The sequence below is a fragment of the Bombina bombina genome, chromosome 4 (assembly GCF_027579735.1).
Source record: "Bombina bombina isolate aBomBom1 chromosome 4, aBomBom1.pri, whole genome shotgun sequence".
Lineage (NCBI taxonomy): Eukaryota > Metazoa > Chordata > Amphibia > Anura > Bombinatoridae > Bombina > Bombina bombina.
Genome location: NC_069502.1, coordinates 472,252,823 through 472,269,313, shown reverse-complemented (window position 1 = coordinate 472,269,313; position 16,491 = coordinate 472,252,823). Strand labels below are relative to the sequence as shown.

Sequence of the window (16,491 nt, the reverse complement as noted above, 5' to 3'; positions counted from 1 at the left end):
TAATTGTAGGTAGTTTATTTAATTATTTTATTGATAGGGTAGTGTTAGGTTTAATTATATCTTAGGTTAGGATTTATTTTACAGGTAAATTTGTTATTATTTTAACTAGGTAACTATTAAATAGTTCTTAACTATTTAATAGCTATTGTACCTAGTTAAAATAAATACCAAGTTGCCTGTAAAATAAATATTAATCCTAAAATAGCTATAATATAATTATAATTTATATTGTAGCTATATTAGGATTTATTTTACAGGTAAGTATTTAGCTTTAAATAGGAATCATTTATTTAATAAGAGTTAATTTATTTCGTTAGATGTAAATTATATTTAAGTTAGGGGGGTGTTAGTGTTAGGGTTAGACTTAGCTTTAGGGGTTAATCAATTTATTAGAATAGCGGTGAGCTCCGGTCGTCAGATTAGGGGTTAATAATTGAAGTTAGGTGTCGGCGATGTTAGGGAGGGCAGATTAGGGGGTTAATACTATTTATTATAGGGTTAGTGAGGCGGGTTAGGGGTTAATAACTTTATTATAGTAGCGCTCAGGTCCGCTCGGCAGATTAGGGGTTAATAAGTGTAGGCAGGTGTCGGCGACGTTGAGGGGGGCAGATTAGGGGTTAATAAATATAATATAGGGGTCAGTGGTGTTAGGGGTAGCAGATTAGGGGTACATAGGGATAACGTAGGTGGCGGCGCTTTGCGGTCGGAAGATTAGGGGTTAATTATTTTAAGTAGCTGGCGGCGACGTTGTGGGGGGCAGGTTAGGGGTTAATAAATGTAATACAGGGGTCGGCGGGGTTAGGGGCAGCAGATTAGGGGTACATAAGTATAACGTAGGTGGCGGTCGGCAGATTAGGGGTTAAAAAATTTAATCGAGTGGCGGCGATGTGGGGGGAGCTCGGTTTAGGGGTACATAGGTAGTTTATGGGTGTTAGTGTACTTTAGGGTACAGTAGTTAAGAGCTTTATGAACCAGCGTTAGCCAGAAAGCTCTTAACTCCTGCTATTTTCAGGCGGCTGAAAAGTGAGCGTTAGACCCTTTAATCACTGACTCCAAATACCAGCGGGCGGCCAAAACCAGCGTTAGGAGCCTCTAACGCTGGTTTTGACGGCTACCGCCGAACTCCAAATCTAGGCCGTAGATTTTTATTTTTCTGGAATAATTTTTAAAAATGCTAGTTGCAGAAAAACATTATTTTGATATCTGAAAATGAATTAAAACATACTTGCCATATAACTGGGACAGTAAAATTGATACCACAAACTATATAATCATTTAATAACACAAATATAAGCCAGTGTTAAGTTATGAGTTTACTTTACATTTAAAGGGACATGAAACACATTTTTTTTACTTTCATGATTCAGAGAGAGCAAACAGTTTTAAACAACTTTACAATTTACTTCTATTTTCCAATTTGCTTTATTCTCTTGATATAACACATTGGGTGAGCCAATGGCAAGAGTCATATATGTGCAGCCACCAATCAGCAACTAACCCCCAAAAGTGCAGTGTTGCTCCTGAGGCTATCTAGGTATACATTTCAACAAATGAGCAAAGCAAATATTAGAAATAAATTGTAAAGCTGTTTGAAATTGGATGCTCTATCTGAATCCTAAAAGAAAAAAGAAAACATGTTGTTTCATATATATTATAATATTATTTTATATCATTTTTACAAACATGGGCATTTTCTACTTTTATTTAACAGTAAATCTATTGCTCGCATCACACTTTTAAACTATTATATGTTGAGAAATTCAATATAAATATCATCATATTTTATTACGACTGCACTAAACAAAAAAAAAGACTATAACCATTGAGAAGTCTGCAGTGTGCCTGTTTTTCTACTTATTGCTTGATATGGATAATTGCCTCTAATACAATATCAACAGAATTATTTATCTTTGATTGATACTGTATTTCAGATTTGTATTTTAAATTGGAGTAGCCTTTGAGGAGCTTCATGGTTGGTTGAGCGGAGTCATGTGATTTGTCCACATGATAACAGAGAAACTGTGTCATCTGACCAGAAATACTCTTGCATCAAAGCAATTTAACCTGGAGCTGTATATTCTTTATCTAGAGTAGCACTAATTGTTTAGTAAAGTAAGTGACATAAACACTAAATACATTTTATAAGCATAGTATTGAGGTCATGTGTGCAGCAATGTTGAAATATTTTACTACATTACAGTGCTGACCTGTTTGCACATGTGCAGCAACTCTCCCGCATTGTTTTTAGGTTCTATAATGGCAGCACACATGATTAGAGAGAGGTGCATGAAATGTATTCAGTGTTTAATGTCCCTAAATATTCTGATTTTATACAAATGTATTTATGTATATAATGTATATATGAGTAAATGTGTCATGATAGATTTTTTAAAATTAAGTAATACATTGCTAATTGTTTTTATACATTTATTAGTGACCACAATGTTGAAATGTTAATTTAACAGTTACACAATGCATTATATAAAACAAGAAAGAAAAAACAGGCGCACAAGGCACGATTCAAGTGTAAACGTTTAATAACAAAGTGACACACGCACAGTAATGATTGCACTTACTAGACAAAAAATAAAAGATGTGCATTAAAACATAACTCCTGGGATCTGCAGCTCCTGTAATGGTGGCACAGATGGTCTTTCTCCTTGCAGCTCTCAGTCAAACAGCCTCAGGTGATGGTGATCCGGATCCTTAACCTGAGCGTGTAACCGGCTTCTGCATACCGATTAATCTGCTTCCCAAATGGAGTGATAGTATGTAATAACTGTCCTGACGCGTTTCCCCCGACTGCGGCCGGGCTTTTTCAAAGGCTTGATATTGTTGAACAGGCACCTTTTTGTTTTAAAGTCAGAGTGGCCAATCAGAAAAGAGGTATGGATATGTGTAGCCAATGCTAAGAGGGGGTGTGTGAAACCCATAAGTCTGATATCGCTGTGTTTAAAAACTAATGTTCACAGTTGCTTATCCAATTGATACAAATTGCTTAAAACAGTTGCCACAGTGATTGTATATGTGACGCTGACATATTTAAAACACAAAAGGTAGCAAAAACCCCCCGAAGTTAAAACTTGTTTAGAAAATGATATACAAATAATATATAAAAGGACCATGATTCCTGCTCGTTAGTATTATGTCTCAACATCATAGTTAAAAACATAGAAATACCGCATCAATTGATTAATCATAAATAGATGCAGTTATCCTTAGAAAATAATTTATATTAACGCTTTGCAGAATGCATATAGAACGATTCATATTGTGTTCACAATGGAAAAAAATTCATACATGTTAAAACCTTTAAAATATCCAATGCTAAGAATAAGTTAATTGAGAATGAAGAAATCGTATGTATTAAAAAAGAAATAAAACGATTCTTGATGGATAATTAGAATCCGCTTACTAAAAACAATTTAATTAGGTTTTACTAAGTGTATATAATATTTTAATAAACTGTCTATTTTATATCTCTCTCTTAAGGTCATTAAATTAAAAATCCTTGATTCATGATTTATATTTAAATTATTTGTTAAAAATCGTTTAAAATCACAGAAATTATCTGAAAAAATTATGGCCTAGATTTAGAGTTCGGCGGTAGCCGTCAAAACCAGCGTTAGAGGCTCCTAACGCTGGTTTTGGCCGCCCGCTGGTATTTGGAGTCAGTGATTAAAGGGTCTAACGCTCACTTTTCAGCCGCGACTTTTCCATACCGCAGATCCCCCTACGCCATTTGCGTAGCCTATCTTTTCAATGGGATCTTCCTAACGCCGGTATTTAGAGTCGTTTCTGCAGTGAGCGTTAGAGCTCTAACGACAAGATTCCAGCCGCCTGAAAATAGCAGGAGTTAAGAGCTTTCTGGCTAACGCCGGTTTATAAAGCTCTTAACTACTGTACCCTAAAGTACACTAACACCCATAAACTACCTATGTACCCCTAAACCGAGGTCCCCCCACATCGCCGCCACTCGATTAAAATTTTTAACCCCTAATCTGCCGACCGCCACCTACGTTATACTTATGTACCCCTAATCTGCTGCCCCTAACACCGCCGACCCCTGTATTATATCTATTAACCCCTAACTTGCCCCCCACAACGTCGCCGCAAGCTACTTAAAATAATTAACCCCTAATCTTCCGACCGCAAATCGCCGCCACCTACGTTATCCCTATGTACCCCTAATCTGCTACCCCTAACATCGCCGACCCCTATGTTATATTTATTAACCCCTAATCTGCCCCCCTCAACGTCGCCGACACCTACCTACACTTATTAACCCCTAATCTGCCGAGCGGACCTGAGCGCTACTATAATAAAGTTATTAACCCCTAATCCGCCTCACTAACCCTATCATAAATAGTATTAACCCCTAATCTGCCCTCCCTAACATCGCCGACACCTACCTTCAATTATTAACCCCTAATCTGCCGACCGGAGCTCACCGCTATTCTAATAAATGTATTAACCCCTAAAGCTAAGTCTAACCCTAACACTAACACCCCCCTAAGTTAAATATAATTTTTATCTAACGAAATAAATTAACTCTTATTAAATAAATAATTCCTATTTAAAGCTAAATACTTACCTGTAAAATACATCCTAATATAGCTACAATATAAATTATAATTATATTATAGCTATTTTAGGATTAATATTTATTTTACAGGCAACTTTGTAATTATTTTAACCAGGTACAATAGCTATTAAATAGTTAAGAACTATTTAATAGTTACCTAGTTAAAATAATAACAAATTTACCTGTAAAATAAATCCTAACCTAAGATATAATTAAACCTAACACTACCCTATCAATAAAATAATTAAATAAACTACCTACAATTACCTACAATTAACCTAACACTACACTATCAATAAATTAATTAAACACAATTGCTACAAATAAATACAATTAAATAAACTATCTAAAGTACAAAAAATAAAAAAGAACTAAGTTACAGAAAATAATAAAATATTTACAAACATAAGAAAAATATTACAACAATTTTAAACTAATTACACCTACTCTAAGCCCCCTAATAAAATAACAAAGCCCCCCAAAATAAAAAATTCCCTACCCTATTCTAAAATACAAATATTACAAGCTCTTTTACCTTACCAGCCCTGAACAGGGCCCTTTGCGGGGCATGCCCCAAGAATTTCAGCTCTTTTGCCTGTAAAAAAAAACATACAATACCCCCCCCCCCCAACATTACAACCCACCACCCACATACCCCTAATCTAACCCAAACCCCCCTTAAATAAACCTAACACTAATCCCCTGAAGATCTTCCTACCTTGTCTTCACCATACCAGGTTCACCGATCCGTCCTGGCTCCAAGATCTTCATCCAACCCAAGCGGGGGTTGGCGATCCATAATCCGGTGCTCCAAAGTCTTCCTCCTATCCGGCAAGAAGAGGACATCCGGACCGGCAAACATCTTCTCCAAGCGGCATCTTCTATCTTCTTCCATCCGATGACGACCGGCTCCATCTTGAAGACCTCCAGCGCGGATCCATCCTCTTCTTCCGACGACTAGACGACGAATGACGGTTCCTTTAAGGGACGTCATCCAAGATGGCGTCCCTCGAATTCCGATTGGCTGATAGGATTCTATCAGCCAATCGGAATTAAGGTAGGAATTTTCTGATTGGCTGATGTAATCAGCCAATCAGAATATAGTTCAATCCGATTGGCTGATCCAATCAGCCAATCAGATTGAGCTCGCATTCTATTGGCTGATCGGAACAGCCAATAGAATGCGAGCTCAATCTGATTGGCTGATTGGATCAGCCAATCGGATTGAACTATATTCTGATTGGCTGATTCCATCAGCCAATCAGAAAATTCCTACCTTAATTCCGATTGGCTGATAGAATCCTATCAGCCAATCGGAATTCGAGGGACGCCATCTTGGATGACGTCCCTTAAAGGAACCGTCATTCGTCGTCTAGTCGTCGGAAGAAGAGGATGGATCCGCGCTGGAGGTCTTCAAGATGGAGCCGGTCGTCATCGGATGGAAGAAGATAGAAGATGCCGCTTGGAGAAGATGTTTGCCGGTCCGGATGTCCTCTTCTTGCCGGATAGGAGGAAGACTTTGGAGCACCGGATTATGGATCGCCAACCCCCGCTTGGGTTGGATGAAGATCTTGGAGCCAGGACGGATCGGTGAACCTGGTATGGTGAAGACAAGGTAGGAAGATCTTCAGGGGATTAGTGTTAGGTTTATTTAAGGGGGGTTTGGGTTAGATTAGGGGTATGTGGGTGGTGGGTTGTAATGTTGGGGGGGGGTATTGTATGTTTTTTTTTACAGGCAAAAGAGCTGAAATTCTTGGGGCATGCCCCGCAAAGGGCCCTGTTCAGGGCTGGTAAGGTAAAAGAGCTTGTAATATTTGTATTTTAGAATAGGGTAGGGAATTTTTTATTTTGGGGGGCTTTGTTATTTTATTAGGGGGCTTAGAGTAGGTGTAATTAGTTTAAAATTGTTGTAATATTTTTCTTATGTTTGTAAATATTTTATTATTTTCTGTAACTTAGTTCTTTTTTATTTTTTGTACTTTAGATAGTTTATTTAATTGTATTTATTTGTAGCAATTGTGTTTAATTAATTTATTGATAGTGTAGTGTTAGGTTAATTGTAGGTAATTGTAGGTAGTTTATTTAATTATTTTATTGATAGGGTAGTGTTAGGTTTAATTATATCTTAGGTTAGGATTTATTTTACAGGTAAATTTGTTATTATTTTAACTAGGTAACTATTAAATAGTTCTTAACTATTTAATAGCTATTGTACCTGGTTAAAATAATTACAAAGTTGCCTGTAAAATAAATATTAATCCTAAAATAGCTATAATATAATTATAATTTATATTGTAGCTATATTAGGATTTATTTTACAGGTAAGTATTTAGCTTTAAATAGGAATCATTTATTTAATAAGAGTTAATTTATTTCGTTAGATAAAAATTATATTTAACTTAGGGGGGTGTTAGTGTTAGGGTTAGACTTAGCTTTAGGGGTTAATACATTTATTAGAATAGCGGTGAGCTCCGGTCGGCAGATTAGGGGTTAATAATTGAAGGTAGGTGTCGGCGATGTTAGGGAGGGCAGATTAGGGGTTAATACTATTTATGATAGGGTTAGTGAGGCGGATTAGGGGTTAATAACTTTATTATAGTAGCGCTCAGGTCCGCTCGGAAGATTAGGGGTTAATAAGTGTAGGCAGGTGTCGGCGACGTTGTGGGGGGCAGATTAGGGGTTAATAAATATAACATAGGGGTCGGCGATGTTAGGGCAGCAGATTAGGGGTACATAGGGATAACGTAGGTGGCGGCGGTTTACGGAGCGGCAGATTAGGGGTTAAAAGTGTAATGCAGGGGTCAGCGATAGCGGGGGCGGCAGATTAGGGGTTAATAAGTGTAAGGTTAGGGGTGTTTAGACTCGGGGTACATGTTAGAGTGTTAGGTGCAGACGTAGGAAGTGTTTCCCCATAGGAAACAATGGGGCTGCGTTAAGAGCTGAACGCTGCTTTTTTGCAGGTGTTAGGTTTTTTTTCAGCTCAAACTGCCCCATTGTTTCCTATGGGAGAATCGTGCACGAGCACGTTTTTGATGCCGGCCGCGTCCGTAAGCAACTCTGGTATCGAGAGTTGCATTTGCGGTAAATATGCTCTACGCTCCTTTTTTGGAGCCTAACGCAGCATTTGTTTGAACTCTCGATACCAGAGTTAAATTTATGGTGCGGCCAGAAAAAAACCCGCGGAGCGTTAACAGCCCTTTTACCGCCGAACTCCAAATCTAGGCCTATGTGTATTGGATAACACATAATACCTGAAGGGACAATAAACCACCCATTATATAGATTTGAATTGATGTATAAGTCCAAGTAATAGCTTGTGAGCTGAAAATTACATATGTTGAAGAACCAACGATACCTACAAGAACAATACTCCTACCATTATAAATATTTTGAAAAGGATTTTTAGAGAAAAAATCAGTATATTGAATGACAAGTGATACCTAAAAGGGACCATTTAACCATATTTTAATAAATGTATAAATATATAATCTATATAATAACTTTAAGCACTAAAAAAATACTAAAAAAGGTTAAAATTAATTTAAAACAAACGTTACTTTAAAAAACAATATTCCACCCATCATTAGTGTTTGTGTAAGTATAAATACTTTGAATTCATATTTAATTTAATCTAAATACACTAAAACCCTAAAATTCATTAAGATAAATAAAAATTGTAATAATATACATAAAATGTTCAGCAGGCATTACTGAGCAAATTATAAAAATGCTGCCACATCTATATCTATATTTAATCCCAGGGGTTGTAATGTTTTGAGTTTATAAATCCACCTGGTTTCTGATTTTCTTAATGTCAATAGTTTATTGGGTTTTGTGTGGGGCACCTGGTCTATTACTTGTACTTTTAGAGAGCTGGGATTGCTCCCATGGCATTCTAAAAAATGTCTCGGAACACTATGATTATCCATTTTTTCTTTAATATTATATAAATGTTCATTGGTCCTACGCCTTATCTTCCTTTTTGCGCAGCCCACATAAAGAAGGCCACACCCACATTCTAGCAAATACACGACATATGTTGAGTCGCAATTGCTTTTAAAGGTGATGGTATGTGTTTCTGAGCACTGACTGTTATGAAATGTTGGTGCTCTGTTTATATGTTTACACATATTGCATCTTGGTTTTCCACATTTCATGGTCCCCTTCCAATTGGTTAGCCAATTATCTATTTTTGGATTGACATTACTTTCTAAGGAAGGTTTGATCTTACTAGGGGCTAGGATGTTTTTTAGACTCCTGCCTTTTTTATACGTAAAAGTTGTTTTTTCTCCCAGATGTGGGCCTAAAACAGGGTCTGATTTCAAAAGGGGCCAATGTTTCTTAATAATGTTTTCTAGTATTTTTGAGCCTTGGTTATATGTAGTAACCAATCTTGTAGGATTACTATTATTTGATTGTTATATAATCATAGTATCATGCAACAAGGTCCCTATTGGTAATGAGTTATCCATAGGTTTCTCATGAAAGAAAGATATTCTATCATTTTCAGCTACTTTTAATTTTGCTTGTTTTAAAACCTCTGGGTTGTAACCGTTATCTAAAAAATTTTTCTCCAAAATATTGGCTTCTGTATCATAATCTGAGTTATGAGTGCAATTTCTCTTGATTCTTAAAAATTGGCTTTGAGGAACGTTATTGATCCAACTTTTTTTATGAGCACTTTTAGCTTGAATAAAACTATTACAATCAGTTATCTTCCTGTAATTTTTGACCGCTACTTTTCCTTGATGATCTTTAAAAAAGGTCAAATCTAAAAACTCTATTTTTTCTTTGGAACTATTTCCTGTGAATGTTAAATTAAAATTGTTTCTATTTATATGACTCATAAAATCATTAATTAGCTCTTGCTCTCCCTTGCATAGAATAATAACATCATCTATATATCTTGCATAAATTAAAATGTTACTGGTAAAGGGATTGTTACTCCATATGTAATTATTTTCAAAGGCATTCACGTATAAGTTTGCATATGAGGGAGCAAATGTGGTGCCCATTGCAGTCCCTCTTTTTTGTACATAAAACTTGTTTAAAAAGTTAAAATAATTATTATATAAAATGAATTTTATACTTTATACTAAAAACTCAATATGATCGAATGGAAATGACCAATTCTCTAGTTCTAACTCCACTTGTCGAATTCCGTTAGAATGTGGGATGCATGTGTAGAGTCTTCCTCCCAGGTTATACCTTCAAATTTGGTGATTGCTTCTTTCGTATCTTTAATATAAGCTTTGGTGGATTTTACCAACGGTTGGAGGAAAAAATCCACATATTTCGACAATTTATCTGTAATTGACCCAATTCCGGAAATAATAGGTCTTCCCGGGGGGTTTAGAAGGTCCTTGTGGACCTTGGGGAGATGATATATAATTGGTATATTGGGTTGTGGTGTGTAAATATATTTATATTCATCATCATTCAAAATACCCCTTAATTTTGCTTTATGTAGTAATTCATTAAGTTCTTTATTAAAAACTTCTGTTGGGTCTTTTGATAAAATTTGATATGTATTTTCATCACCCAAAAGTTTCATGGCCTCTTTTAGGTAGTCCTCCCTTTTTTGAATTACTATGCCCCCACCCTTGTCAGCCGAGTGGATGATTATTTCTTTGTTGTTTCTTAATTTTTTAAGGGACTTTCTTTCCAAGATACTGAGATTGTCATTATTCTTATTGAGAAATTTGTTTTCATCTTTAAAGGATTCTTCAATATCTTTTATTATTCATTTATTAAATGCTGACTATATGCATTCTGCAAATAGTTAATATAAATTATTTTCTAAGGATAACTGCATCTATTTATGAATAATCAATTGATGCGGTATTTCTATGTTTTTAACTATGATGTTGAGACATAATACTAACGAGCAGGAATCATGGTCCTTTTATATATTATTTGTATATCATTTTCTAAACAAATGGTCTGCTGTAAAATAAGCATCTAGTTTTTTAGTTTTAACTTCTGGGGTTTTTTGCTACCTTTTGTGTTTTAAATATGTCAGCGTCACATATAGAATCACTGTGGCAACTGTTTTAAGCATTTTGTATCAATTGGATAATGCAACTGTGAACATTAGTTTTTAAACACAGCGATATCAGACTTATGGGTTTCACACAACCTCTCTTAGCATTGGCTACACATATCCATACCTCTTTTCTGATTGGCCACTCTGCCTTTAAAACAAAAAGGCGCCTGTTCAACAATATCAAGCCTTTGAAAAAGCCCGGTCGCAGTCGGGGGAAACGCGTCAGGCCAGTTATTACATACTATCACTCCATTTGGGAAGCAGATTAATCGGTATGCAGAAGCCGGTTACACGCTCAGGTTAAGGATCCGGATCACCATCACCTGAGGCTGTTTGACTGAGAGCTGCAAGGAGAAAGACCATCTGTGCCACCATTACAGGAGCTGCAGATCCCAGGAGTTATGTTTTAATGCACATCTTTTATTTTTGTCTAGTAAGTGCAATCATTACTGTGCGTGTGTCACTTTGTTATTAAACGTTTACACTTGAATTGTGCCTTGTGCGCCTGTTTTTTCTTTCTTGTTTTATGTCACTACTCTTGAGCCAAGACGGTAAATTGCTGGCTGGAACAAGGCTGCACTACAGAGGCACAAAGATTGGGATATAACTATTCTCCAGAGGAACCATTTCTTCCACAATCAAGAAAAGAACCTGCAACACACCAGCTGCAAGATTTTAACATTCAAACAAACTTTTCTTTTACAAGGTACTGTGGTCTAGTCCTTTTTGGTACTCCTATTTAGAGACTTTAAGGACATTTCTTTAAGGACATTTGCTATATGTCAGTTTATTTGTATTAAGACTGTATGTTTATTATTAGATTTTAACACATATATATATTTTTTTGTCAGCATAAGAGCGCAATTTTTTTTTGTTCAAACACGATGCATTATATAGTAATGTGTGGAAAAGCATTATTAAATATAAATTATTATTCAAACAATTATGTAACAATATTAAAACAACATATATATATATATATATATATATATATATATATATATATATATATATATAAAAGTTTTTTTTATTTATTTACCTGTATATTTCCAAGCTGTTTACTCCATATTTGCTTTCAATTCTGTACTTTCCTGGTTCACTTGCTGGGCTTACCAATGATTCATTTTTATACCTTATAAAAAGAAACACATTAATTGTAATTACTTGTATGTTTACATTGTTGAGTTCATAAAGTAATCAGTAGAACCTATACTTAATGACAACAGCGAAACACTATCTTATGTAATTATAGTTAATTGCTAGCTTGTTTCTCTATTTCCAGAAGCTTGGAAATTGGATTTAAAGCTTTTCTAAGGCAAAACAGATTATCAAATGTTTATTTTTTTTCAACTTTTCTAAATAAATTACATATAGTCATAAAATACTATTGATTCATTGTTAATTTTTCCTTATTGGCAAATGCGTCATTTTTTTACATTTTAAACACTACTCAAATTCTTAAATCCTTTGTAAAATTAGGGGATAATCATAATATTGTGCTTCTTTTTGGTAGCTAATTTCTAAATGGGCCTCTATGTTGATTGATCCATTTTTGATAGTGTAGAGTGATGCTAACAAATGAGGTGTGCAATTAACCTGTTGTGCTCCAAAACATAGAAATATTATGTATATCTTTTTAAGGCGTATGAACGGGTGCATTATCAGTATAGTGAGGATGTGTGTTTGTCGAGATATTTATTTCACTAACTTTTATTACTGTAAAAGTGCTTATTATTATTATTATTTTTGTTAACTTTAATTGATTGAGAAAGTAATCTGTTTGGTGATGTTACTTTCTAATCCCACTCAGTATGCTTGGAGTAAAATCAGTAGTTTATGTCCAATTACAAAAACAGTGTTACATTTAAATTTAATTTTGGGTACTCAGCAATAAATCTAAAAGAGTTGTCTGGTGATTTATCAAGTTATTTTAGCTGTAGGATTCGATAGCTTTGTAAATGTGTCATTAGGTATCAAGAATGTGGATTGTGGTAAGAAAAACAGGACAGACGCCTATTTATGGGACAGTCTACTTTTAAATTGGTCTCCACCTCTCAATAATAAAATGTAATGCACATTTCCTCTACTCTTATTTCTATTTTTATTTCGCTAATCCCTGTCAGATGTCCAGTAGATTGCATGAAGAGATTAACATGCAACTCATATTATCATCACCTATTTTTCCTCCAATCACAACTAAAAATCATTAGCAACAACATTTTTCTCTGCCTTTTACAAAGTAAACTGATGATTTAAATCTACATATGTACCACCAGTAAACAAAACAGAATTTCTTAGAATCTCTTTAAACCAACTTATTCAAAGATGTCAACTCAAATCAAAGCACTATTTTCATTGTAGATAAATGTAGATCACATAAATGGTTAGAAACTCTATTTTGCTCGTCTCCCCTAAAATGTTATCAACATTGTCAAATCAAAAGACCATTTAACAGTAGTGTTACAGCTATATTAATTTCCAGACTTTAGTGTTAACATTTCCTTTTACTGCTAGCTATCAACATAAGTATATTTTCACACAATTTCTTAAATATCATTAGATAATTGTTAACTTGCTAGCAACCCTGGGACTTATTAATATTTCAACTCAAATCAACACAGACAACATAGGATTATCTCTTAGTGAGTGTAAGAGAAATCAACAAAATAATTTGCCTCATTAAGAAATATTGCCTTCATATGTACAATCCCAAATACTTCAACAATACAACAGAATTATTTATCTGAGGTAGAAAACTTTTTCACACCAGAGATCCTACTCTACAAACTGACTTCATTGTATAAAACTCAAAATGCCACTCTTTTGCAGCCCAAAGAACACAAATGTAGAAAATATTAGCTGAAAAACAAGATAAAATGAGTATTTTATTAAATTCCATTTATTTTCCCTAGATTACATGAAAATAATAGCTTATATATAAAACCAGAAAAGTGAATGTCCTTATAAAAAGCAATATATACTTCTGAATATGTTCATAAGACAACACGAACAGTAATTATACCTAAACAAGTAAACAGTTCATTATTAAAGGGTAAGATTCTAAAATAAATTCTAACTCATGCTCAAAATGTTATTCCAGCCACACATAAAAATGCCTCCATCGGGGGCGGAGCGTGTGGGCGTGCTGCATGGCCGCACTTTGCTAGAGCTCCTGAAATGGCGGTGGTGGAGCTTTCCCAAAGATGAGCACTTACAGCCCGGAGAGGTCTGACTTCTGCCGTGACATGTAGGTGAAGCATTCGGGGACCTCCGGATTAACTTTCAGAGCCGTGATTACGGCAGAACAGCTGTTTGGGCTCCCAGCCCGCAAAGGAGGCCGCATCTGAAGCCTGCTCTTGCGTTCTGGAGACGAACGCTGGAAGAAGTTTGTCATAGCTCTCAGAGGAATCCCTGCACCCGTTTGGGAAGCCTTTCCCCAGAAGACTGCAGGATTATCATGGTGAAAGGGTAAGCAGTGCCACGTTGGGACAATGGAGTGCAAAAACGAGTGAATAAAAGCATAACGTTTATTATTAAAATGCCTTAAAGTTATTGAAGGCCCAAAAATGCCCCCTGCTTTTAACAAAGAGATAACCTAATGCATCCCTGGGGCAGGAGGTGTTGTATACACTAGCTACCGTAAGGACTATATTTTGGATTAATGCCATAAAGCAAGATATACCTCAATTCTAGTGGCATTTAAAAGATAGACTTGCAACATTATACATCAGGAAAGTTCTATTTTTATTGAAAAGAGCAAAGGCCTGTGCCTGTTTTGTCAGCATGGCGCTGCCCAGAAACGCCAAGAGCGATAAGACACTAAAGACCACTTTAGTTTCTGGAACAGTGAATACCTTCTTAAAAAGCTCAGATCAAAAAAGAAAAAAAATCTGAGCTATCTCAAGGCTGCAGTGAGGAGGAGGATTTATCTGACAACCCCGATACTGTTCAGTCAGCAGCATCCCCCTCTCACATTCAGCACCATAGTGAAGATGGCCCAGTCACACTTAAAGTAATGGAGGCCCTCATTAACCAGGTCAAATCCTGTATAAAAACAGAATGTGCTGCGCTGAAGAAAGATATTAATGATTTAGGGTGCAGAGTCGAATCCCTTGAGGATCATAATGAAGAGATCACTAGAGATGTATCTGAGATGTCACGCACCATAGAAAGTCAGCAGCAGCAGATCTCTGACCTAGAGAATAAAATAGACGATATTGAAAATAGAACAAGGAGGAACAATCTCCGGATTCGAGGAATCCCTGAATCTGTGAAAAATGAAGATATATCTGAACACCTGCAAAATCTTTTCCAGTCTCTAGCCATCTCTAACCAGAGAGTGATTGATGTTATACCTATCGAGAGGGCGCACAGATCTCTTAGGCCTAAACCAAATGATAACCAGCCCCCAAGGCATATAATTGTGTGCTTTTCGAGCTACAGGGATAGAGAAAAGATATTTCAAATGGCAAGATCACAGCCTACATTTTCTTTTCAAGGCGCAAAAATTCAAATTTTTCAAGATCTATCGACCAGAACGCTGCTATTGAGAAAATAATTTTCACTGCCCATCTGCGCTCACTAAAAATACCTTATAGGTGGGGATTCCCAGTATCCCTACAAATAATCAAGAATGGCAAAAGATTTGAATGCCTCTCCACAGAGGATATTAATGACTTCTACCAACTTTTGGATATACCAATTCCTGAGTCTGCAGTCCCTGGGCTCTCCAAGGTTTCAACTCCTTTGCCAAAGCCACAGCGGAGACTTTGGTTTGAAGTCATTGGTAAGCAACAGCGAAAGAAGATTTGCACAGCACCTGCAGCTCAGATGGACCCTACTGTAACTGTCACTACGTGACCCGATACCCAAGAGTTTGTGAGTATATGGCTGTACACACACCCTGCAGGGTGATACCTTGTTCTGTTTCATTTTGACTTTTTACGAAACTGATTACGCATAATCTCGCACCACAGAACCTATTATATTATGTTGCTTGAACTTATTGAGACTTTTGGCTTGCAAAAAACAAGTTCCTTCCTACAAAAGCTTACAAATGTTGGCTTATTTTCATGTCACAATGATTTGATATACAATGCTCAATGTTTTACTGTTTTACTGCTTATATATCATGCACAAGGTTTGATGTTTTACCATTCAAAATTATATTTTTATTGTCACTGGTCTCGAATCTACACTTGATAATATCTGGTCTGTTGGGGCGGCTCCACCGGGCCGTACTTTCCCCCCTTTTCCTTTGTTTCTCAGCTTCTCAGTAGCTGTCTGTCCCTTCTATCCCTTTCCCCTCGTATCCTCAGCCCCTTCAGGCAAGGGACTACAGTTACCGTACCACTTTCCCTCCACATCTATCTTACTCTCCTCCCCTTTCTCCCTTTCCTGTTCCCCTCCCTTCCCCCCCTCCCTTCATTCACTGTATTGTTTCAGAGTATCTTTGGACATAGTTATTACAAATTGTTCTGTTATTTTGTTTAAAAGTTATATATTTTGGTTTTATATATTTGTACTCTCTGATACCAAAACTTCTATACGCGCGACACACGTGACCAGTACACCTTGGCTTCCCTTTATTTATAAATTGCCCGAAAATTATATATGTCAACATCACAACAACCTAGTCAGTTTATGCTAGCTACACAAAATGTTAAAGTTTATCTCTCACCACAAAAGCGCTCAATAGCCTTCCACGATTTTTACAAAAAAAGAGTGGACATTATCATGATACAAGAGACGCACTTTAAAAAATCTAATGAACCCACCCTTTCGAAGCTACATTATGACCAGCATTTTTTGTGCTCAGGCCTGACTAGACGTAATGGGGTTTGTATATCTTTTAGAAAGG

The 16,491-nt window shown here is 36.0% G+C and overlaps 1 protein-coding gene across 3 annotated transcripts in view; it reads right to left on the bottom strand.

Annotated features, from left to right (window-relative positions):
- Window positions 1–16,491, bottom strand: part of MYOM2 (myomesin 2) — a 302,384-nt gene that overhangs the window by 238,665 nt on the left and 47,228 nt on the right. For all 3 annotated transcript variants that reach the window (XM_053710368.1, XM_053710369.1, XM_053710370.1), the window contains one exon: window positions 11,671–11,763. In XM_053710368.1, coding sequence (XP_053566343.1) covers window positions 11,671–11,763 — 93 coding nt within the window. The remainder of the gene's footprint in view (window positions 1–11,670; window positions 11,764–16,491) is intronic.